The sequence below is a fragment of the Schistocerca cancellata genome, chromosome 4, assembly GCF_023864275.1.
Source record: "Schistocerca cancellata isolate TAMUIC-IGC-003103 chromosome 4, iqSchCanc2.1, whole genome shotgun sequence".
Lineage (NCBI taxonomy): Eukaryota > Metazoa > Arthropoda > Insecta > Orthoptera > Acrididae > Schistocerca > Schistocerca cancellata.
In genome coordinates this window covers 521622995-521650425 of record NC_064629.1, presented here as the reverse complement: position 1 = coordinate 521650425, position 27431 = coordinate 521622995, and the positions used below count along the sequence as shown (strand labels likewise).

General features: G+C 39.4%; 1 protein-coding gene across 2 annotated transcripts in view; it reads right to left on the bottom strand.

The window, feature by feature from the left end:
* Window positions 1–27431, bottom strand: part of LOC126183655 (aspartate--tRNA ligase, cytoplasmic) — a 97078-nt gene that overhangs the window by 64991 nt on the left and 4656 nt on the right. For both annotated transcript variants that reach the window (XM_049925800.1, XM_049925801.1), the window contains exons 2-3: window positions 8105–8192; window positions 3253–3430 (exon numbers count right to left, since the gene is read on the bottom strand). In XM_049925800.1, coding sequence (XP_049781757.1) covers window positions 3253–3430; window positions 8105–8192 — 266 coding nt within the window. The remainder of the gene's footprint in view (window positions 1–3252; window positions 3431–8104; window positions 8193–27431) is intronic.

Genomic DNA, 27431 nt, shown 5'->3' with positions numbered 1-27431 from the left:
TACAGTGGTATCCTTTGGTAGAGTATTGGTTCTTACCAGCCAAAATGACAAAAATTTAACTTAAAACCAAAACAATGAAAAATTCCTGGAATTCTAAAAATTCCTGGGTTTTTCCCAGTTTTCTCCCAGATGAAAAAATTCCCATGTTTGTCCCGGATTTCCTGGTTGTCCCAGGTCGTATACACTCTGTAAATAGCATATAATTATGCAATCACAACTCAGCTCTTATGCTATCTACCACCATCATCTTTACCAGATTAATGTAAAAGTTTTATAACTTCTCTGCTGTAAACTCTGATGGAAGGTTCAAAGATCAGTGCCATATGCTACTTTTAGATTGTTGATGAGATGTATTGACTCTCATAACTTAAAAACACCTCTGTGTATTATGGAGTTGTCATATGCAAAAGAAAAATTTGATATTCTTTTCTAGAACATCTGGATTTAGAACCAGCATATAGTGAGAACCACACAGTCATTCCAATGCAAACTCGTCTGCAACACAGTCTGGGACAGAAAACAGGCCTTTCTGGCACTTACTTTATCATTCTTGAAAATAGTTTTCAGACACTGTAACTCATGTTAGATTTTCCTGGTTAGAAAAACTGGAGGCTCCATGCACGAGCTTGCCCTGCCCATTGTTTTTACATGTTATATGGTGACAACTCAAACCATGTATATAGAGAATGATGTGAGTGGGCTTTCTGCCAACATTATGACCAAGTGATGCAGCACTCTTGCGTCCCTCCAGAATCGAGAAACAGTAGTTGTCAGTCTTTTTTCTTACTTGGTATCTAGATGTATAGAGCTAAGATAACAATACTTATTGAATCCCACTTGCCCTGCATCCATACCTTGAAGGTATTGTCTACATATGAAAATAAACAGGTTGGTTTCAATGGTAGTGAGTTTCTCCTGAAGTTCTCCGTGAACATACAGCACTGACAACCACAGGTGACAAAGAGCTGCCCCTAGCTACGTCATCAGTTTGTTCACTCTCCACTGAATAGAAAATAAGCAAATGTAAGCAAATGTTTCAAGAGTTTAGCGATAGGTGTATCAAATTTCCAGGTAACAAGCTGTGAGTCTGTCACAGACCCATCTGTGAGAGGCAACAACACTGGAACAGACTGTAATGTCTCTGCCCAAAATAAGCAATACTTGTAAAAATTGTATGAAGTCAGTGGAGTTCGATATATTGTATTCATATTTTCTGACCGATGGACTGAGAACAACCATGAGGTATTTAACCAAGTCACTTTTTATGTTCTCCTCCAGTGTAATGTGCAAGGTCCTTGTCAAACACTAGGCTGTCCTTTCATCATCAGTAAACACAATGTACTGTATCAAAACACCAATTGTAATGCATACCACTGAGTGCTCTTATTGCAGGAAGCAGAAAGATGTAAGTGGGCGCTCTCAACACTGATTTATGAGGGATATGTTGTGTGGTAAAAGTAGGACATAGAACCAGATACATGATTCAAGGTTACATCCATAAAACATTTTAAGCTCACAGTATTGCAATATAGGTCACTTCACAGACTACACTACTGATCAATGAATGATAATGTCTACAAATATAGCCTCAGCTAAGAAATGTCCTTTGTGTTAATGTAAACCTTCATATCACCTAAAATACAAGGAAAATTTTGAAAATGCAATCATATTTGGTACACTTTTCTTTGATTTTAGGAAAAAGCTATAAGAATAACTCTACTACAGAGGGGCAAAGTGAACAAAGAGAATTAATTATTCATTGTCCTCACATGCAACTGAACAAGATTATTTTGTATCATGACTGATACTTATCAACCCACAAAAGGAATGCCACTACAAACCATTACAGGCAAAAAACATTTTTTTTAATAAATAAGACTACAGGCAGATAAAATTTTCTCAGTTTTCAAGCAACAGCAAGGGAGATAAAATTCTCATGTTTTCAACAATGTTCACAGCCATCATCCTCAAGAGTTAAAACTTATGACAGGTAAAATAACTAAGATGTATGCCACATATAAGCAAGAGAGCAGCATTCAATATGTTCCAGGGGTGGGCATACTTAACACAGGTGCAGAAAGGTAAGTTAAGCAGCCTGCCACAGCATCCGCCCATCGTGGATGCAATGGTGCTAGCAGGTGCAAGGGGCCAACACTACATTCAAAATGGCTCTGTGTCCAAGGCCACACTATGTCTCATAAGGTGTGTAGCTCTCTTCTCTGTTGAAAGTTATTGGGCCATAAGTGAAACTCACTGCTTTTTCTTAGAGTGAAATCCCATTAAGTAGCCACATGTACCAAGATCTTTGTTTTCTCAAATAGTGTTTTGTGGCTATTCTCTTTGTTCTCTAAGACCAATGTTGCCTTTAATGGGGCAGTGAATATTATGAAATGAAGAATGGTACACTGATGGGCTCTCCACTTTCACCAACCAGTAGAAATTTCTTCATGGATCATTCCGAGGAATATGTTCTCAGCTCCACACAACTTCACCCATCTGGTACACTGACAATTCCAGCTTAAAATGATATTGCATTCAACTGTCACAGCAGCAGTTCATGCATAATATGAATGATGTACTTTCAAAAATCAAATGTACAGTCAAGATGGAGAGGGAAAGCAAGCCACCTTTCTAAGCTGTGTTAGTTGAGTGCAAGGCATGTGGCCTGCTCAGTCAGTTGGTGCACAGGAAGAAAGAAAATAAGAATAATAATAATAACAAGAAGAAGAAGAAGAGTTGGAACACAATACAAAGCAACATAATATACAGGGTGGTCAGAAACAATCTGAAAAGTTTGTAAGGGTGCTGCAGGGTAAGTCGTACTGAGAAATAATTGTTAAGAAAAAAAATCGATACAGTGCACCATTTCTCAGTTAATTAGCATTGAAGTTAGCCAATCAGGTTGTTACAATAATTGAAAATTTGACGGTAGTAAGGATCGTACCCAAGCCAAAGGCTGAGCAGTCTTATGCACTATCATCACTGCTATGAGAACAGCTGACGCTAACTGCATCTGGTGGACCACTTGAATTTGCATGCGCAATATGCTGATTGGCTAAATTCAATGCTAATCAACTCAAAAATGGCACACTGTACTGATTTTTTTTTCTTAACAGTTATTTCTCAGCACTACCAACAATGCAACACCTTACAAGCTTTTCAGACTGCTTCTGACCACCCTGTTTATGTGAAGGGACTTAATATCACATATTACTGATACTGACACAAAATTTTTGTCAGTTTATTACTTACCTTTAGCTCTACTAGTATGTAAACGACCTCTAACCCAAACACACTGACCAGCAATCTCATCCTTAATATCTTTAACATGGACAAAGTTCCTTTGAGTCTTTTCCGCACTCTGAATCATTGGAGGCTGACCATACTTTCCTGCACAAAAATCAGGCTCCGAAGCATCATCTTGGGCAGCCTGTAACAAAAAGACACAAGATAAAGGATTTTCAGCATTGCATAAATATGTAGGTACAAGAAACTGCAAGAAAATTGCCTAGTTTCCCTTTGTAAAATCAATTTCTTGCACACACACACACACACACACACACACACACACACACACACACACACGGAGAAATAAAAAATTGCAATGGAAAATCCAGAATAGAATGTAACAATATTATGAGAAGGAAAGTTACATATAGACAAAGGCCAATGGTTGAAAGCTTTAATTAAAAGAGTCTTTTGTTGGGCCTGTCTGCGACTCAGAATCTTCGCTATATGGTGAGTAGCAACTTCCATTCTCGTAATATAGAGACACAATTTGTAGAATTCTAGGGAGCCCAGAAAGGGTACATCACAATTACTCCACTATATTTTGGCAGACAGACTCATTGTCATCTTCAGGTAGCTCAGATGAAACCACCTGAAGATGGCAAATAGTCTGTTTGCCGAAATATCATAGAGTAATTATGACAAGAACCCACCAGGCACCTGAGAATTTTATAAATTACAAATATGTCAGGAAAACATCAGATCTCATACCAAGAAAAATCAATTTTCAAGACCATAAATGTGATATGTCTAAATGTTCAGTAATGCAATTTAAACCTACAACACTTCCTTTATTTATATATTTCTCATAGTGGGTATTGTGGCAACACAATTTTTGGATTTCAGTCAGAAATTTATCTTCAAAGTAAGCTACATTTTGAGGAAATGGATTTCTGTTTATTTTCTTTTAGTTTAAGAAATGCATATTCTTACTGAAAAGAGAAGCTGAAAATAGGGCTTATAGGTTTTTGTGCTTGAAGCAAAATTCTCACTTTAAAAAGAAAATTTGGGATCATTTGGGGAAAAAAAATAAAGAGAGAGAGAGAGAGAGAGAGAGAGAGAGAGAGAGAGAGAGAGAGAGAGAGAGACACTAATAACATTCTGTTTCAACTTTCAATCTTCTGTTACAAAAGGCTACAACAGAAGACGCAAAATATTGAAACGCAACAGATCAATCAAATTACTGTTGTAATACCTATTAACAAAAAGTGTTTAAAAGACTGAAAATAATTTTGTCATTAAAAGTTGTGGCCATGAAGGGAACGTCTTATGGTCTTACATTATGGAGAATTTTTGCCCTTATTTTACACATTCTGTTCCTTTACACATTTTGCATCATAACTCTGATAAACGCATAGCACCGAGGGAGGTAGTGCTGTGTTTAGCACATTGGATTCGCATTCAGGAGGACGATGGTTCAAACCCGTGTCCAGCCATCCTGGTTTAGATTTTCAGCAATTTCCCTAGATCGCTTAGGGAATGTGCTGGGATGGTTCCTTCGGAAGGACACAGCCACTTTCCTTCACCATCCTTCCCTAATCCAAGCTTCTGCCCCATTTCTAATGACCTCATTGTCAACAGGACGTTAGACACTAATTTCTTCCTCCTCCTCCTAAATGCATACCCACTTGATTTTTAAACAGGAATTTGATAACTGACTGAATTATTAACTTTCAATAAAAACACACAACTTTAATATTACATATACAATGAAACAAAGTCCACAATTTCAATATAAAAATGGACTAGTATGACTCTGGAAGTGACATAAGTGTTTTCTACAATGTCTTTGCATAACCTATTAATACTAACTTAAAGCTTTCATCTGGTCCAGTCAGGCCATTAACATCTTTATTACAGTGACTCAGAGTCATCTTCTGTCAATTCAACTGCAATGTTTTCCAAGTATCATTCACCTACTTCAGCCGAACATGCTAAATTCTTTGATCTTGATCTTGAGTACTCTGATGGCTAGATAAAAAAACCTGCCCACATTAAACACACCAACCACTGAATTAAAGTATCTTCATTTTTCCACATGTTGCCACTTTCAAACCAAAGAGTCTCACTCTTACAGGCTTGGTTTCTGCATAAATAGCAACTACAGCAAAAAGCAGTAACAACCCAAACATAGTCAGGTGGCGCAGTGGTTAGCACACTGGACTCTCATTTGAGAGGACAACAGTTCAAACCTGTGCCCGGCCATCCAGGTTTAAGTTTTCTGTGATTTCCCCTAATCACTTCAGACAAATGTCGGGATGGTTCCTCTGACAGGGAATGGCTGACTTACTTCCCCATCCTTTCCTAATCCGAGCTTGCGCTCCACCTCTAATGACCTCAATATTGATGGGATTTTAAATACTAATCTCCTCTTCCAAACATAGTCCCAAATTAACTTTACTGCACTCAAAGCTCTACTCTGCAAACCTGACACAAAGAAGTATTTCCTTTATTGCTCGGTATCTCCTACAGACTTAAGTAATTTAACATACATTCACTTAAATTATTTGCCATGGCCTTTACTGAGAAACATCTTTCACAAAGCTCTTTCTGCACCCATCAAACTGTTATATCACTGCCCACTCAATCTGGATAACATCCTCGAACACCATATGGAACTAGCATTCAAGAACACCAGAATTATTAATCAATCCCCTACAAACAATCCAGGTTTAAAAACTGCCCCATACACTGACCCACTGTATCTTGCTCCAGACTAATCACACGCATTTCACAGTTCATAAGAGGTCAAGTCACCTGTCAAAGCAGCAGCATCACTCACGAGATTTACTGCCCTCCTATTCATCATTATTTATGGGCATAATTACCTGTAGGTTGTCCATATTGTTGGAAAGCCACTTTTGAAACCTCCTGCATGTTACATTACCTCCAGTAGATATGATTTCTTTGTTTTGTTTATGGACTGGACCAGAAAAGTTCTTTCTGAGAACAACCCATGCCACATTTCAATTAGTATTTTGACCTGGGTCTCTCAGAGCTAAATTTTGCACACAGCCAAATTCCATTTTACATAATGCTAAAGGCAGCATCTGCAAACAACATTCTGTTACTTATTACTATACCAAATGTGCCACTTTAACATCCTGCACACTGCAGCAACAAAATCTCAAAATGTATAATATATGATGATGACGAGTTGGGGTGAAGGGGTGTTCGACATCATGGTTATCAGCGTCCTGAGAAAAAGTCAACATGCAAATCTCATGGGTGGGGACGAAGGTTGTCCCCACATGCAGAGCAATTTATAATGTATTAAAGCCCACCAGTTTAAAGATGAGGCCTGACTGTTCACAAAATTTCACCACTCTTGTTTGCAACACTGGTATCTGAGAGAATGGTGGGCAGATCTCCAGCGAGTCCTTGGGCTGCCCTAACATCAGTATACAAGGCACACGTAGCCACAATATGCTGAACTGAAAGCGGCATGCCATGAACTTCACAGAATGGTGGATCCTCCTGAAAGAGGGGGAAGCCATGTGTGAAAGGACTATGCCCTATGCACAGTCTGGAAAGCAAAACCTCCTTCGAGTGGTGAGGCTGACATGAAGTCCGCCAAGCCTTTGTGGTCGATTTGAGCGACTGCAAAATGGCTCTGAGCACTATGGGACTTAACTTCTGAAGTCATCAGTCCCATAGAACTTAGAACTACTTAAACCTAACTAAGGACATCTCACACACCCATGCCCGAGGCAGGATTCAGACCTGCAACCATAGCGGTTGCACAGTTCCAGACAGTAGCGCCTAGAACCACTCAGCCACCCCGGCCGGCTTGAGCGACTGCAGTTTGTTGTCTGTCACCTGCAACCATTCAGACTCTCACTGATGCATGATGCATCTGTCAGAAAATGAGATAATGGCATGCAATTGGATGGGACATTGATGGACAGCACCATCTGAACATGCTTCCTTGGCAGCTTTATCAGCCACGTCGTTACCCTGTATCCCAATGTGGCCATGTACCCAGCAAAAGATCACCTCCTTCCCATGGTGTTGGAGCCGCTATAAGGAGTCTTGGATGAGCTGAATCAGTGGGTCTACCTGATACATTTGGTGAAGTGCCTGCAGCGGACTAAGAGAGTCGGAACACACAAGAAAACTCATACGGTGATGTCTGTGAACCCTCTCTAGTGCCATCAGAAAGCCATATAACTCCACATCATAATTTGTAAATTGTTCTGGAAGACGCACTATAAAAACAATGTCAGGGAAAACTGCAGAACAAAGAGAGCATTCCCCTGTTGGGATCCATCTGTATAAATAACAATCAAACTATGGTACATACTTAAAACAGATGAAAACAAAGTTGTAAAAACCAAATCTGAAGTACAACTTTTCGTGTACTGTGTCAAGCTTAATATCACTTTGGGCCTCTGAAGACACCAAGGCGGCAGTGCATTCCATCCCTGGGTGTCTATTTTCATGCCCGAGAGATCCAGATCTTTTAGACAGTCTGTAGCATGTATACTAAATGGCTTGGTTGCTAGGGGCAGATTCCTGAACAGTTGCTCGAAGGTGGGTTGGATCACTGAACAAAATGCCAATGACTGAGGTGACGCTGAGATTTTCAGCGCTTGTCGAGCCAAAAGGATACATCGCCAAATCCAGAGTGGTGGTTCACCAGCCTCTGCACACACTCTCTGAACTGGGCATGTATAATATAGTGCAGATAGTATGCTTGTTGTACAACTATACATCCCCCAAAAAAGTTTCAACATTAAAATGGCAGCAAAGAAAGTGTAATTGTATTAATACACCAACAAACTTTTGCAGACCAAAGAATCTGAAAATACCATACCTTTTGCTGTAATCTCTCTTCTTTCTTTGCTTTCTTTGCTGCCTCTTTAGCTTCTTTTTTTAATGCCTGCTTCGATTTTTCTGGTGATCTGTGAATTACAAATTTCATCAGCTATCAAGAATATCAAAGAGGGCTGAGGCACACACATTCACTATGTTGTAGCAACATGTGCATCTTTATAAAAATGTCAAATGCATGATAAATAACTGTCAGCTTTTTAGATCCAACTAGCAGAAGTGATATGTTACAGATAGATTCATGGTAAAAATATATGAGAGTATTTCTAAAACACACACACACACACACACACACACACACACACACACACACACACACACACACAGAGAGAGAGAGAGAGAGAGAGAGAGAGAGAGAGAGAGAGAGAGAGAGAGACTTATTTTCAAAGAGAGTTTAAAGGATCATACAACACAAGATTACATTTGTAAACAGAGCAGTTGCCCAATTTATGGGAAGGAAGAGGTGATTTCCATAAACCACAAAAACCCAAATTACACAGGATCACAGTTGGAACTAACTTGTCCATAACTGTCCAGAATTTTTGAGTAACTTTAACAACACTTACCATCATGCAATACAAAGGGGGTGGGGCATGTGGCGTATGACCCCAGACAGACAGGAGCCCTTCAATTTGATGCTGGGGCCTTGCATACTAACAATTACATTAAGCAGCTTTTGGTCTTGTGAGGCTGAATGAATCTTCTTCTAGAACTTTTCCTCACTAAAAGACTGAAATGGTCACTGGGACTCAAACTCAAGGCCAGCAATGGTGAGCATTAGACCACAGAGGAGAAATCTCATTATCTAAAAGCAGTACCACAGGAAGCCAACACTCAGGTTCTCAGCACGAGCTGCACAGGAAGCAATGACATACAAAAGCCTCAGGCATGTACAATCATATGATAGTACTCAGGAGCTAAAATAATGTATTACCATAAAAAAGCTAGAAAGTTTCATGGAAATCAGTGAGGCTAATTACTGTTACAAGGACCAAATATTCTTTAAAAGTAATGGCTGGGTGGCAGAGTGAGGAAACCGATAAGGAAGTAGGTGTTGATGTTAAATTTAACAAATTTTCTGTCAAATTTTTATCATGGCATGAAACAGCTTTCCTACAACTAATTATGAGCGACATTAAAAAGCTCTGTAGGAAATAGTGGTTCTTCAGTTAAGCACAAAGTGTCATTCCAGAAAAGACAAGTGTGTTCAAGGGTTTGCACGTGTACTCTTCTGGACATTTATTCCACCAGTTGGAGACAAACAAAGGAATGCAGGTTTGAGCGTAATGTCCTGTTAATGATGATTAGTGACTGAGTAAAAGCTCAGACTGGAAAAGTGAATTGGTGATGTCTTTTCCTAAATCAGGATGGCAAGCAGGAATTTGAACTGTACTCACCCAAAAAGTGTGTCCAGCACCTTAGGACTGCACTACCTCACTCATCTTATCAGTTGGAAATACTTATAATGGATTCACTGTACGCTAATTATCTTATGAAAACTGTCAAAGATCAGAATAACATTGATCATTGGTAACAGAGCACCATAATCAAAAATATATACATCATCATCTAGTGAATTTAGCTTTGGATCAGGATGAGTTTTGTGTGTAGTTAAGAAAACAATTTCATTTGATATAAAGATTTTGTATAAAATGTGAGACACACAGTGCAGGTTACAGTCATTTCTTCATGGCATTCTTTCTAAGCTTATTGAACAGAAGTTAGTGAACACTTACAATAATAAAAAATGGGGAAAAAATAAAATCAAATCTAAAGTATGCTTCTTTTTCACCAACGGAAAGAAATGTTATCTGAAGAATATTACAGCCCATGGTCAAGTTTGAAGCACTTGTGTAGTGCCCAAGCATAAACATGATAGCAGAATACTGAAATCTGATTAGCGTACTAACTGTGTGTCTAAAATGGTGTTTGGAATTTGATGAATAGTTTGGAACAAAACTGAATGGCATAGAGAGACCAAAAAAATAGCAAAGGAAGAATATACAAGACAATTATTGTCACACGTGTAGGTCTTGTGAGAACCAATCATCATATTGTCTCTCAGCCTGTATAATTGTTATAAACGTCATGCAAGAATAGCTGTCAGTTGTTGCTCCTGCATAGTATCCATGACTGGGGATTAAGATCATCAGATAACATTAGTACATTCCACTACCAGAGAGGAGTGTGAATGTAAATGCAGCTCCAGCTAGAGCTACATTACCCAAAGGAGATTCAACAAATTATTGCCAATGATACCATTAGTAGTGGGTGACTACCTCCTCTGCCTGAGAGGAATGGAAAGGAATCTCCTCAATATTCATTTGAAATTATTTTGAGACACATTAATCTGAAAAGCTGACTAAATATTTGAAAGCTAATTTTACAAAATACAAGTCTACCGCGGAAACCAACAAGACATACTGCAATGCTACAGAAGAATGCTAAAGATGAAATGAGTAGATTGAATAACTAATGAGGAGGTACTGAATCAAACTGGGGAAAAAGAAATAAACGCACAAGTTGATTAAAAGAAGGAAACAGTTGGTTGCACTACAGCAACAGATGCAAAATATTGCACACAACTAATTAAATGTATGGTTGTAGTAATAAATTACAAATTATATAAAAATTGAAAGTAAAACAAAATGTATGTCTTATTTTTTACGTCAGCTACTGCAGATTGATTTTAGTGACATGTACAGTAAAGAAATGTTTTATTTGCTCCTCATAAATTATTATTAGTGCATAAATTATTAGCTAGAAATACAAGATAAAGGGCTATAAATAAAGAGATATTCCTGCCAAGAATTACATTTTTATTATAATTTTGTTTTCAGTTCCCTTGCTTTGAGTGGAGTAAACTCACTGGTTATGTCACTGAAGTCAAATTTAGCAGCTGTGTCATATGCTGTCACCAAGAGAGTTGAATGATGACACTCTACAACAGTTACACTCAACTTTAAATCATTTTTATCGTCTTTAATTTGCTGTAACTGCATTGACAAGATGCTGCAGTCACTGGAATTGTAATAAAAAACTTCAAAACTATTTCGATGTTTGAATAAGCATCTCATAAACCGCGCTCTGGAAGAAAGAGAAATAAAGAAAAAACAACTTCAACATAGCCCACTGGGAAGCTGTGTCATCAGCTCTTTCTACTGGAATTTGAAAGCTGCTATTTCATTAACTAGCTCTGCTTTACGATGTTCCTGCTATATTTGCCACCAAAATCTGCTGGATATTTTTGAAAATACGATACAGAGCTCTCATTTAAGGTGTTTCTGACAGGAAATTAAAGTGAGATGGAATTTTACTCATTGTATTGGATTTATTGGCCCTGTTGTCTACAAAGCATCTAATGCATAAGACATTAGACAAGTCAATTCACAAGTGAGATCTGTTTCCCATTTCATCTATTATTCTATGAAATAGTTTGAAGACGTCTAGCTCAAATAGTTTCACTTCAGTCCTCAGTTGTCAGAAACTGACAATCAGAAGCCATCAGTCAAACAGCATATTTGCTTCAGCACCCACTCGAAAACCTTTGAGATCCTACAGTGCCACAGCAAAGTAGCAGCAAAAACTCCACTACTGAACATGCACTCGAGTAGGCAGTAGCTGTATGAAGCAAGTGCACTCTTCATACACAACTATGTGACACCTGTTTGTCAGTAGCTATTTCTTTATGATGGTACTTGGACGAAAAGACACAGTGACAACAGCATGCGTTCGTATCTGGGATCAAGGGAAGTCCTTTTCTCACAGGCAAAAGATAGGAGCATGTGGGGTTGGAGAATTCATGTATCTCTCCTGATTAATTCTTAAAGTGTCCATTTTACAATTCAGCTTTTGTGCCCTTTATGTGCCTGCGCACTAGGCAGAAGCCAATCTTGTCATGGCCCCGGTGTATTTCTCATATGTTCATAATAGTCATTAAAATACTTGTCAGAGTTTTGTCCATCGTATAATACAGTTATTCTGAAATTACCTTGCAGCTTTTGTTTTTATAATGAAAAGTGGGTTAAATATGGCAAAGTGTGTTAAATAAGGTGCAAACGGTGACACAAGGCTACACCACTGATCAATTTGCTACCACACCTTTTATTTCACATTCACATTTGTTGACTTTCCAACTTTTAAACACCTTCCAACCTAACCTAGACCTCAGGCTATGCTACAGATCAATCTGTCAATACAGTGAAGATTTTGGAAGGAGCAGGTGTGGGGGTGTTCACTACCACACACTAGACAAATACTCAAGAATCAGTTGAACATGTGTTTTATAAGCCTCTTCTTTCATGGATGAATTAAGTTTACTTAAAATTCTTCCAGTGAATCTCACAGCCAGGCATCTGATTTCCCTACAATCGGTTTATGTGGCCATTCCACTTTAGGTCACTCCAGACAGTTATTCTAATGTACTTTACAGCTGTTACTGTTTACAGTAATTTTTCATCAATAACGTAATCAAACAGTAATGGATCTGTTCATGTATTTATACACAATATGTTACATTTATTTGCGTTCAGCGTTAACTGCCAGTCACTGTGCCAATGACTGATCCTCTACTGGTCTCCCTGGATTTCCCTACAGTCTTCTGGCATTGCAACCTACCTGTTGACAACAGGATTGTCTGTAAAATGATTTACAGAGCTTCCCAAGTTATCCAATAGATAATTTATACTAGAGACCTGCCCCAGCTTTGCATGGATAGCACTATGTATGTATGGCCAGATGACTTGTTTAAAATATGTATTGACATACACAAATCTTTCTCATGAATAGGTCCATCTACTAGTGACAACCATATCAAAATCCCTACTTAGTTCCTAAGATTAGCCTTCACCTGCAGACAGAAAAATGCAGCTGGGGACTTTAATTTATAATACACAGATAGATTCTGGCCAAGTTTGCTGCTCTCTGGAGTTGTGGCGGCTGTTTATTGCTTGCCTCCCAGGTACCACCTCCTGTCTAACAGAACTGTTCCTATTTACTATCATTGCCACAAGATGTCACTTCAAACACCAATTAAATATGGAACAGATAACATACACATTACACACTCATCATTACTACAAACAATAAATTATATCAAAATCCCTGTAGTAGTTCCTGAGACTAGCTGTAACAAAGAGAATGAAAAAAATGCAGTTAGAGACTTTGATTTATAATATGCATAGATTTTAAACAGGAATGGATCTATAACACTCCCTTAGGGTACTCCAGGAATTATCTTTACACCTGTTTGATTTCATCCCATTAAGAACATCATACGACATTATATCTGCTAGGACATTCTGAAGTCAGCCACAAATCTGCTCCGATAGTAAGCTCGTATTCTGTTTGCTAAGTAACAGTGCGGAACTGTATCACACGCCTTCTGGAAGTCAAAGAACATGGCACCCAGGTGACCAATACATCACAGAACCACGTACCACCTCGATAGTAAGAATATGTGTGTCTCAAATGGGTATATGCTGTCTAGATGACCATTTTTTCTTAAAAGTAATATTTACCAATTGTTGCAATTAGTTTCTAATTAGTTAGTTATATATTCCACACAGCATATTAATGAAAAAATATGATTTAGTACATACTATAAATTAAAGTCATCCAGCACATTTTTCTGTTTTTTTATGTTATGGCTCTCTCTGGAACTAGAATAGATATTTTGACATGTTTCCCACTGATAGACTGATTCACAAGGAATGTTAACATGTATAATTTATTGTTTATGGTAATGATGTATGTGCAAATTACTTATTGTTATCTGTTCTATATTTAGCTGGCATTTAGAGTGACACCTCATGGCAATATGGGGGCTATGAGATAGTCAACTAGAGAGAGTTGGTGAGACAAGCAGTGCAGTACACAGTTGAGTTAGTAACACAATCATTCAACTTAATTCCCACAGTAAAGTTCCCCACTAGGATAGCCACTTGCTCACAAACAGCCATTGATAATATCTTTATAGAAAAGTCCAATGAACAAAATTATATTACAAAACCAATAGTCAATGGCCTCTCAGACCATGACATGCAGTTCCTTCTGTTAAATGTTAATACTGAACAGGATATAAAATCTGTTAAATCTGAGCTCAACAGGGTAATCAGTAAGCCAAAACTTGATTATTTTAGGACACTCCTCAGAGACATTCACTGGACTGATGTTTACAGTGCTCATGGCATGAATGAAAAATATAACATTTTTGCTAATAAAGTGCTTACCTTATTTGAACACTGCTTTCCCCCAAAAGTTACCAAGGTTAGAGCAAAGTCTACAAAGAAGCCATGGATTACTCGAGGAATAGGGGTATCTTGTAAAACAAAAAGAAAACTGTATCTGTCAATCCGAAACATTTCCAATGTTGATGCTATAGCACATTATAAGAAATACTGCAAAATATTAAAGACTGTAATACGGATGTCAAAGCAAATATATTACAAGGAAAAGATAGTCATATCAGATAACAAAATAAAGACAATATGGGATGTAGTGAAGGAGGAGACCGGTAGAACCAGACATGAAGAGGAACAAATAGCATTAAGAGTAAATGATACATTGGTGACAGATGTGTATAGTGTTGCAGAACTTTTTAACAAACATTTTATAACTGTTACTGAAAAGATGGGGTTGTCAGGTTCGGTAGATGCTGCTATGGATTACCTTAGACCAGACATTTCAAGTAACTTCCATAATATGAATTTGACCCTCACTACCCCAACAGAAATAATGTCCATCATAAAATCTTTAAAATCAAAAACATCTAGTGGGTATGATGAAATATCAACATATTAAGCTATCTGTGTAACCAGTCGTTTATCAGTGGAATATTTCCTGAATGGCTGAAATATGCTGAAGTTAAGCCACTGTTTAGGAAGGGAGATAAAGAAATAGCATCAAATTTCCGTCCAATTTCACTGTTACCAGCATTCTCAAAAATTTTTGAAAAAGTAATGTACAGTCGTCTTTATAACCATCTTGTCTCAAATAACGTACTGTCAAAGTCACAGTTTGGATTTCTAAAAGGTTCTGATATTGAGAAGGCTATCTTCACTTACAGTGAAAATGTGCTTAATTCATTAGACAAAAAATTGCAGGCAACTGGTATATTTTGTGATCTGTCAAAGGCATTTGACTGTGTAAATCACAATATCCTTTTAAGTAAACTAGAATATTATAGTGTAACAGAAAATGCTGCAAAATGGTTCAAATCTTATATCTCTGGCAGGAAACAAAGGGTGTTATTAGGAAAGAGACATGTATCAAGCTATCAGGCATCATCCAACTGGGAACTAATTACTTGTGGGGTCCCACAAGGTTCCATTTTGGGGCCCTTACCTTTTCTTGTGTATATCAATGACCTTTCATCAGTAACATTACAAGATGCCAAGTTTGTTTTGTTTGCCGATGATACAAACATTGCAATAAATAGCAAATCAAGTGTAGTCTTAGAAAGATCAGCCAATAAAATATTTGTGGACATTAATCACTGGTTCCTAGCCAATTCTTTGTCACTAAACTTTGAAAAAACATACTACATGCAGTTCAGAACTTGTAAGGGGTGTCCCAAGAGTATATGTCTAACATACGATGACAAGAAGATAGAAGAAGTGGACAGTGTTAAATTCTTGGGATTACAGCTTGATAATAAATTCAACTGGGAGGAGCACACCACAGAACTGCTGAAGCGTCTTAACAAATCTCTGTTTGCAATGCGAATTTTGTCAGACATGGGGATATAAAAATGAAAAAGCTGGCATACTATGGTTACTTTCATTCCATAATGTCATATGGGATTATTTTTTGGGGTAATTCATCAAGCCAAGCTAAAGTTTTCTGGGCACAAAAACGTGCAGTAAGAATTATATGTGGTGTGAACTCAAGAACATCCTGCAGAAGCCTGTTTAGGGAACTAGGGATACTAACTACAGCTTCCCAATATATTTATTCCTTAATGAAATTTGTCATTAAAAATATATCACTTTTTCAAACCAACAGCTCAATTCATGGAATCAATACTAGAAATAAGAATAATCTTCACAAGGATTTAAAGTCACTTAGTCTTGTACAAAAAGGTGTGCATTATTCAGGAACACACATTTTCAATAACTTGCCAGCAGCCATAAAAAGCTTAACAACCAATGAAATTCAGTTTAAGAGAAGCCTAAAGGATTTATTGCTGGCCAACTCCTTCTACTCCATTGATGAATTTCTTAGTAAAACCAACTGATTTGTATATAAATACAACATAACTTCTGCACAATTTCAGTGCAGTAATGTGTTCACTGAAAATGTGTGTGTGTGTGTGTGTGTGTGTGTAAGTATACTCTAACATCTGCACCATTTCAGTGCAGTAATGTGTTCATTGTAAATAAGTATTACAGTAGTTGTATTACATGTTTATTACCTTATAAATAAATAAAAACTTTTTTATTTTAAATTCAGTGCATTAGTATTTGTAAAATGACTCTTAGTGTTCATTAAAAAATGACGATCATTCCACTTGGGACCTGTGGAATGGTACATTAGCTTACTTGTTTTAGTTGTAAATATTTGTCATGTATTGTTGTTTTCCTGACATGTTCCACATCCTGGAGGACCTCCTCACTACGGATCAATTGGAATGAAAGTAAATCTAATCTAATCTAGTCACAACAATATCAGAGAGCAGCAAAGCTTGACCATAATTTAAAGATGTTATAAATTAAAGCCCCCCCCATGTTTTTTCTGTCTACATGTGAAGACTAATCTCAGGCTCTACTGTAGGCATTTTGATATGGTACTCACTAATAGACAGACTGATTGACAAAGAAGGTTTGCCTACATTATTTCCTATCATAAACAAGTCATTCAGCAGTAAATACTCAGTTTATTTCACGAAATGTTACACTACTTGCTAGCTATCTGTTGGGACATAGTTTATCAGTTTTTTTTTTCATTCATTCAAATATTCCTCTTTGGTGTATGAGCAGTTGTCAAGAGGTATTGTATCCACTAGACATATAAGGGGCGATCAGTAAATTTCCGTTTGATGAACACACAGTCCAGAATCGATATTCCAATCAGACAAAATCACCGTTAGCACTGAAACAATCGTCCCAATGACGTACTTCATCCCAACGACGTACTGCACTGAAGACATCCAAAACACCTTGTCCTGCTACGTGAATATGTCTGCTGCCACCTGCTGCACATCTTTGTCCAAAAGGCCCTTCAAGGCCTTTTTTAAGGGACCGAAGGTGTCATAATTGCAAGGAGAGATATCAGGGCTTGAGGGCGGGTGCTTGAATGTCTTCCACTTGAGTGGGTGTAAATTCTCTGTTAAAACATTTGTGATATGGGGACGTGCGTTATGATGAACCAGCAGTGCCCCTTGTACACAATGGTGGTTTTCGACAGAAGTGCTGCCCCATACACATTCTTCAGTCTCCAGTGGAAGTCTACTGGTGTTTGTCCTTTGGCAGCCAAGAAAAGAACAACATGTTTACCCTGTTTGGACACATTTGGTAAAATTGTCGCCACAGTTCACGTCTCCACATTTATCGCACGCACGTTAGAAATACATGAATGTCACAGTAATGTCTTGCCTATGTGTCAGTGGTTATATAGCCACATCAGAGTCATGCTAGTTGCATTACGCTGCAGCAACATCCTAAAACGGAAATTTTTCCCCCTTATACTATCAAATAGTTTTATGGTACACAATACCACTCTTGGAATTAAAGACAGATTAAAATATAAACAGATACAATTATTTTTTATGATATTATTTTGTGAAAGTAATTTGTTCTCCAATTGAAACAGATTGTTGACAGCAGATCACATTAGAAAGTAAATATACAGAAAGTATGCTATTAGTATTCCTAAAACTGAAACAGATTATAATGAGATACAATGTGTTGACTCCACGTATTATTCTAACTACTTTCTTTTGAATAATAAATTCTGTCAACCTTCACATAAATCTGTCTAAAAATATTGTACTACATAACAATAATGACAATAGCATTGCGTCTTCTAGTCTACCGTGTCAATGCTGCGCTTTGTGGCACTGTATGTCATTATAACTTCAGGCTTCTTTACTTGCAATGACGACACCACTGGTTGGTCATGGAGAGAGCTAAGGATGGTAACAACTTTGTTTCTCTTAGGAACATAAGAGACTGTCATCACATCTGGTTGAAAACCAAATAATGTACAGTATACTTCACATCCTTTAGATGTAATAAAATCAGCAAGCAGTCCACCTTTGTTTTTTTCGGATAATACCAAGTAGTGTCAGATCTTTTGACAACAAATAATGAGTTAAATCAAGAGATGTAAAAAAAATCATCACAGGTGATATGAGTCCAGACTTTTCAGTTCAATCACCAGGGTTTTCACAACATTCTCTCCACATCGCATGGCTCTGGTTTCTTCCTCCTTCCCAAAATACACTTTCATCTTTCAGCTGTAGCTTGTCACACTGTCACAAATTCCTCAGAACTTTATTCTCTTTCAACCAGGTTTTAATGGGATGTATTGTCAAAATGGACAGCGACCTCAAAATGTGACCAACTGTTCATTCACGATCATGCACCATACTGGAAAGTAGGCATCCCTATGGGTAATTTCCTCAATTCAGAAACTTCTCTGATTGATTCTAATTTGTCACTTGATCTATGCTCATGTTGGGCTGCTGCATTGTGTAAGTGCAACACCTTCAGAATAGCACGGAAGCAGTTGTGAGACAATTTCACTGAACAGTGATCAGCCATTCTCAACATTCCAAAGCTGACTGATATCTTCATTTCTTGACTTGTAAACTCCAGTCAGGATCAGAACACCAGAAACTTTTTCATTTCAGGCGTACTGGTATCTATATCCACCAGTCCTTGTCAACAATTCAACCATTCTTGTTGGTCCAATACACACTTTGTCAATGAAGGGTACACAAAAGAGCAACATAAAAAAGCTTCTTCATTATCAAAGTCACTAACTGAATAACTTTTAGGTCCCTGGTCTTCTTTCAATACATTCTTTTTGCTCCGTCTACCAGCTTGAGGAGCTGTAGTCCATATTTTATTCCCATTATGAGAAAACAATAAGTCACACACAACATAATTTCCACTAAATTGTTCTTCTCCATCTTCATAAAGGATTCCTTCATGATTGCCACCTTCGTGTAGTTCTGAGTTTTCAGAGACATCTACCTCTACCTCCTCCTCATCATCATCATTATCAGAGGAGAATTCACATTCACTAGGGGGGGGGGGGGGTTTCAGAATTATAAGACTGCTCCAACAATTCCCTTATCTCCTCGCCTGATAGTCCTCTTCTCCATTAACGTTTTCTGTCTGCAGAACAGACAACTGTTATGAAATAATGCACCGAAATAAAAATGAGTTTATCACAAGGAGAATTGTTCAACACTGAAATAATGACAGTGAGTCAACAATGGCAAAGGACGTACCAGGCCCTGCACACAGATATCTCACTGTTGCAAAATTTCTTCTAACCACAAGGCCCATACAGGAGGAAACGTGCACCAACACTTCAACATAAAGCCATTGGTATAATTTTTTTTTTTTGAAAATTGTGACAAACTTGACAAATTGGGGAAAGTCATAAAATTTCATTAAAATAAATTGTTGGTTAGTTGGTTTTGTGGGAGAGGACCAAACACCAAGATCATTAGTCCCATTGGATGCCCTTTCAGAAGAATCATCCCAGCATTTGCCTGAAGCAATTTAGGGAAATCACGGAAAAACCTAAATCAGGATGGCCAGATGTGGGTTTTCTTCTTTTGTCTTCCCGAATAAGAGTCCAGCGTGCTAACCACTGTGACACCTCACTCGGTAAAATAAAATGTAAGTCACTAATAGAGAAGATATTTGTGTGTGTGTGTGTGTGTGTGTGTGTGTGTGTGTGTGTGTGTGTTGGGGTTTATGTGCGCTCAACATCGAGGTCATCAGCGCCCTGACACACATTAAAAGGAACGAATGTGGACAGACCTAAGAAAACTGAAGCACACACGCAAAGAAAGCAGGAAAAGAAAGAAAATGCTATATAAGAAAGTAAAACCGAAGGAAAGGGAAAACATAGCAACAAGAATGCCACTGAAATTGTCACTGGCTGGCTACTTACATAAAACTTGGGCGAGCTTGTCACACAGTGAGCAAATTAAAATCCTCTCCCTAAAATCTTTGTAAAAACATTTGACATGGCACAGAACTTGAAAACTTTAACCACATTCGTCCGAGTGTTGCCTAAAAGAGTTGGCATGTCCGCTGGCAAGTCAGCCGCGGCCCGCTGGTCAGAAAATAAAATGCAATCCAATAAAACGTGGCGCACAGTGACCTGGACGCCGCAAGCACCACACATTCTCGTCGGAGCAGCAAGCCATGCATCATAGGGCTGTGGCCTATTCGAAGCCGAGTGAGGAGAACCGCGTCCCGTCGATGGGGCTGAAAGGAAGTACACCACACACGCGTTGTGGGCTTGACTAGACGGAGCTTATTGTCAGTCACTTCCAGCCACTCATCCTCCCACCTACACATGACTCGTGAGCTCAACAGCGAGATGAGTGCGTGCAAGGGGATAGCACACTGAGGTACGTGTGGATCGAGACACGCCTCCTTGGCTGCTAGATCTGCCCTTTCATTCCCAGCAATGCCGACATGCACCGGAACCCAGCAGAAAGCTACAACCTTCCCCAGTCGCTGTAGTCGGAGGAGGGCATCCTGGATGGTCTGGACTAGAAGATATTAAACATAACAGATGGGCCTCTGAGGGCTGATGGTATGTAAAAGTTTAAGAGTTTCTCACCATGATTTATTTATTTATTTTTAATCAGTAAGGACTTAGAAAAACATATATTTCTATCATTTATTACCTCCTGTCAGTTTACTATATTTACTGGTGTCTTTTTGTACAAAACTGAACCCAACAGTCTCTTCTAGAATTTCAGACCAAGTTCATTTGCGGAAAGCTCAACAATTTTTTTTTTTTTTTTAACTTAAGAGTACCATTTCCCCCTCTCACAAATCTTTCTTATTTGGCTTAAGGATGTGGTCTTAACACATATGAGGAACAGACGGAGAGCCAGGGCAAAACCTTATTGAACTACTACTTTAATTTCTTCCTTTGTGATGTGCTGGGTTTCTTCAGTAAGTTACTTGAGTTACTGAGCATAGCTCAGATAAATTCCAATTTTCTTTTAACAAGAGGCCAGGTGCTGTACCAGTAATTTCACAGAAATTCACTGCTGATCATTAAAGTAGCACCACCAGGAAGGGCAGCAAATAATAAAATTTTACTGATCGTGCACACACAGTACAGCAGGAAAATTACATGATTAAATTTGTAAGTGATCTGAAGGTGTAACAGGTGCAAAATCTACTACACAGAGCTGCCACCTGTGACAGCATAAAACAACTCTAACCTGGCTGGTCATAAAATTGAACTTAGCCTGGACGTCAGATACAGGTGATGTAAAAGCATATCATGTCATATCCGCAGTTTTAAAGCTATCAGCATAAAAGATGGTAGCACCCTGAAACTCCTGAAGAAGACCCCAAAAGGTAACGATAGCAATTGAAATTTTAGCACCTTGAAATAGATCAGACTTAATTTATGGCTTGGGCACATACCAGGGAGGTTGAGGGTGTGAGATGGGGATGTTGGGATTGGGGGGGGGGGGGGAGGGGGATGGAGGGGGCAGTGAAGGAGCATGGGTAGGTAGCACATTCCAGGGAGAAGGAGAAGAGGCAGAGACGGAGACCCTGACAGATGGCTGCAAGGCATATTCCAACTGGTAATCCCACCCAAGAGCGAGTATCAGGAGGTCAATGCCCCTCATACGTGAAATGAGTGGTATATGTTGGGTGATCAGGGAACTGTTGAATGGCGATTGCACAGGGGACCAAGAGGTGGTACCTTCAGAACTGAAGAGATGAGATCCCTCTTCAGCAAGGGCACTGTCTACAGGTCAGTCTGGAAGGCGCCAGTGGGCAGACGAACTCCACAATGATGGGCTGGGTCTAAGTAATTTCAAAACTGAAGGTGCCCCTGAGCCATAAAACTGGTAACCATCGTCCAGTTGGGATGAGACCAGAGCCTCGTAAATACAAAGTAGAGTAGTACAATCCGCACCCCAAACTGTGTGGGCAAGGAAGCGAGGAGGGGGAAGGAAGGGGGAGGAGGGGGGAAGGAAGGGGGAGGAAGGGGAGGAGGGGGGAAGGAAGGGGGAGGAAGGGGGAAGGAGGAGGGAGGAAGGGGGAAGGAGGAGGGAGGAGGGGGGGTTGGCTAGGGGTCATGGGAGATACACGAGGAACTTCATGTGTAATTGACGTCCACAATCCCTATAGATGGGGTTAACATAACAGTGTGAAGACGTGCCTGAATCACATGCATTTGAGGCACCACATGGAGTTTGGGGACATATGGTTTCAAGTAGTATCAATACATCACCACAGTAACCTTTTCAGGCAATGAGTAGCCTTCAAAGGCCAAGGTGATGACCCCAATATCAACCCTACTGTCCTTTGGTCCCCATTGGACATGATGGACAAAAAAAAATTCACACCCTATTGCTCCAAATTGGCACATAACTCATCATGGGTCTGTAAAAGGAGGTTGCGGTGGAAGGCAATACCATGTACCATACTGAGACTTGTGAGGGGTGGACAGTTACAAGAATGTCACCCAGCTTGTCTCGGGCAAGCAGCGCCTGTGACTGAGCATGGGATGCTGTTTTAATCAGAAGTGAACCAATCTTCAAATTCAAAATCGCTGCTACTTCCTCAAACAAGTCCTCGAGGTGTTCAACATAGAATAATGACTTTATGGACAAACAGGAATTCCTGTTGGTCCTAGAGCAAACTTAGTACTGTGAGAAGCATTTCTCAGTTTGTCCCTTATCCCGTGTTCCTCCCATGGCATACCCAGGGAAGGAAACTGTGGTGTCACATCTCTCTACACTGTAGCAATACTTTCCTTGAGAAGAGGTTGCTGGGGCCATAGAGAAACAAGCAGAATAAAGTTTGAGCTGTTTTATTTGCAAGTCATTCTCCCTGGTGCCACCCACTCTAAATGGGGACTCTCCTCACAGGTGCCACCCAGCCACAGGAACAGCTACCTGGCCAGTGAATCATTGGACAAAGTCCCCATGCTCCAGCCACCACACCAATAGTGTGATCCCTGTGCGGCCAGGGGGCCACCACTGGGCAGGTACTTGACTTGACAACCTCTACGCCTAGCCCCATCAGAATGGCTTCCCAGTTGGGTTCTTAATGTTTTACGTTTGCCAGAAAGGAATAAGAAAGACACAAAAGGTGGAAGGTACACCACAATGGGCGAACTTCCACACACCATCTGCAGTTGCGTAAAATTTTGAAGAGGAATGGTAGGTCAAAGTCAACAAGGGGGACCATGTAATGAAGGATGAACTGTTGTATAACGTGCCAGAAGAAAGACACGGGAGAGAACACAACCAAGTGTCCAAAATTATAAACTGGATACAAGCAGGGTCGGTACCAAGACCACGATCCAATAGAAAGGCAGAGGGGAAAGAAGAATAGTAGAAGGATAGACTTGCAGCACGGAAAGGAAAGTAGTGCTGCAAGGGCCAGGGCCATTGTTGGCCAAGTACATACTCACAAAAGAGATGTACATCCTCTGTAGGGTGGTGGTGGAGCATGAAGTGGTACTCCGTCACAGCAGATAGTGCACACTGAAAACCCCACGTAGAAGTGGGGGGGGGGGGGGGGGAGTTGCTGGATTATGGTGGTCAACTCAATGTACTCAGTGACTTGCCTGGAGATATGTAAATGTTGCAAATGGTGATCACTGAGGTCATTAGTGCTCACACCACTATTGCTTCCAACCTCTAATAAAGGGGAATCCACTCAGTGACCATATCTGTGCCAATGGATGTAAGGAATTCTCTAGACGCCCTCTCAGGGTCAGCACAGTTCCAACAGAATGAACAATAACCACAGAGCACTGGGGAATGGTTATCAGTGAAGTGTATTTCTTACAGCATAATACAAAATGCAGGAGGAGGAAATAAGGTGGTACAGTTCTGGCAGGTGACTACAATAGGCATTACTGTTCCACTGAATGATTATGTTACAGGTGTCCAGGTTAGGCATCAAGAGGCAAGGAGGGCTGATCATGCCCCCAGGATCACTGCCTGTAACTGATAGTGGTGGAATCACATCAGGTTTAAAATCCAATAATGTGGAAGGGGGAGGAGGGGGCGATATGGCACCTCCAAGGTCACTAGGGTAACCTTGTCCCAATTCTTCTTCTGCTCCTTTGCAGCTTCTGGTAGCTGGGTTTCTTGTGAGAGCCTATCTGCAACAAGTGTAGGGACGGGTGAAGATTAGGCAACACCTGACACCCATAGGTCACAGTCCTTTCAACCATCAGCTGGTGTTGGACCTCTGATCTGTCCCTTTCCAGGAAGAATGGTCCCAAGAGGGTGTCTTGTAACTGATAGATGCTGGAGAGGCAAACTGTTCCTCAACCAGATGTGGGAAGTGGTTCACGAAGATAGTACCATGGGAATAACAGGAGATGACAGCAGTGAGGGAGCTTGTATTAAAACAGTTATGGCGGTGGTAGTGATAGCTGGAACTTTCACATAATTTGACTTCGTATCAATAGGTGTGGGCGTTGATATTTTTTACATGCCACAGTATACAGCAGGTGATCAATAGATTTACATTCCTGTATTTTATTTTATTTCTTGAAAACTGGGCAAACCAGCTAATGTGGAGGATGGTATTACATGTAGTTGACATATGAAGGTGCTTGTTCAACACAACTAACTACTTGGGGTGATCGTTCGTACTTGCCACATTCTGTGTCCACCATGCAGCAGGATGACATGTGACCAAGGGACAAGCATCGAAAGCACCTCACAGGTGGTGGGACATAAGGTTTCATGCCACATATATACACCATCACTAACTCCTTCAAAGACTTCCATAACAGTGCCTATATCTATTATATTATCCTTGGGACCTTTTCAACATGTTGGACAACATGCAGGCCTCACCACTCAAGATTAGCCCATACCTCCTCATCTGTTTCGAGCGCAAGGTGATTCCTTGGATCATATTCAACATCTTTTGTGTGGCCATGGTCACTGGTATATCACCCAGACATTCACATGCCGGAATAGCTGCAGCATGTGCAGCAGGAGACACTCTAATCAATTGCAATTCTTGATGTATTTTTCCTAACAACTCAAGTTCTCCACATTTTTTCAACTGTTCCACAAAAAATAATGGTTTTGTCACAGGCAAAGTATCCCCATCAGTTCAAGTACATATGAAGTAATGAATAAAGTGTCTTGCTCCTACAAATCTGGCTTTTCCCTCTTCCCATGGGGTAGCCAGGGCAGGGAAAGCAGTAGGGTTATAACTGTCAGCACTTAAGTTTCAATTCCTGTCTGAAGAGATGGTCAGATCAGAACAGCTGCTGTTCTGGTGTAATTTAACATGTTTCATGTGCGAAACATCTGCCATGATGCCACCTAACAGAATTTCTAAAGACATAATGATATTGTGACATCACATATAATCGACATAGTTGAAAGTTGGCATGTGAGAAGAGAGTGTTTTGAAGCAGGTAATTTGCTTCTGGAATATATAGATGCCAGAAATTTGTTGAGTGTGTTATCTGTAAAACACTGCTGTTAGTGTTGGTTGTGTAGGGGATACAATGGAGAAGTTTAATTACAGTATTTTAACAGAGGAAATATGCGACATACGAACATCTTAGCTATTCAAAGAACATACTAAATGTCAAAAATAAGAAGAAAGCCTATGAAAGTGGCCAAAGTGACTTCTCCTCACAATAGGGCCAAATCCATATGAAGTGGTCCAGTGATGGTTACTTGACCATTTTTAAATACTTTAATTTTTTTATATGTTGATTGCACCATATCTGAGAAGTTCAAAACAGTTTTTAAAAATAATTTATGTTGCACCTTAACTGGATGGCAGGCATTTTTATTTGTACGCACACGACGATTTTTCAGTCTGGAGACATTAGCGAAAATTTGAATATCTCTGCACTGGGTTAAGTTACAACATTGCAATTGACATGATTGTTTTTAGAAACGTGTTCTCTACAACATTGTCTATTACACAAAGTACCCTAAATTAAAAAATAACCAGTCAAAATGACCTCCAAATTATGGTATCCAAATTTTCAAAAACCCCCTTTTCAGGCCCAAAAATAACAAACAAGGAGTGTTTTATGAGAGACTATCCCCCCCCCCCCCCCCCATAGTTAGATATCATACACAACTAGCCTCATATAGAGTAAGAACACTTACAAATGTTTTCTTAATTTTTTATGAATTCTTGAAATTTGAAAGTTTTCATTTTTTGTAAAGTTTGGGTTTAGTTATCTCAAGTGGGACTGAATATAAAAATATGATTTTTGCACAGTTTGTACACCTATATGATAGCAACGTACTGTAAAAATTTCAACACTGATATCTGACAGCGAACAAAGATATGAATTTTTGAAAATGAGGAAATAATTCACATTACTCTACAACTGATCTTGTTGCCTATTTAAATGGTCTATTGTTTCATTGTAATAAAATTGAATTGTCACATATATTTAGTTAACACTATCACCCAATATTCATTTAGTTTATTTATTTTTAATAATGCAATATTAAACAATATGAGCTTTCACTTTTGTTCTATGGTAATAAAAATGCTCATTTATATTTAGGTTTATTGTCAATAAAGAAGTACATTGTTGCTGGGTGAGGCATTGTAGAAGTACAGTATTGCTGGGTGAGGCATTGTAGAAGTACATTATTGCTGGGTGAGGCATTGTTGTAGCCAGTCTGTTCTGAAACCTCTGTTAGAGTGGACGTACATACTTCATAGAGAGTGTAGAATGTGTTATGTGCTTTGTTCTGTGTGTAATTTGTAATTAATTTTGAGAGATTAGCTGGAATGCAATACCATGGATGAACAGTGCTCTGTTGGACAGATAGCAAGTGAAGTATGTCACAAAACAGTTTACGGTTCAGTTTCAAAAATCTTGAAAAATGTCAATGACTTTGATGAAACTTTCCGGGCAGATTAAAACTGTGTGCCGGACTGAGACTCGAACTCAGGACATTTGCCTTTCGCGGGCGAGTGCTCTACCAACTGAGCTACCCAAGCACGACTCACGCCCCGTCCTCACAGCTTTGCTTCTGCCAGTACCTCGTCTCCTACCTTCTGTAAAGCTGTGAGGATCGGGCGTGAGTCGTGCTTTGGTAGCTCAGTTGGTAGAGCACTTGC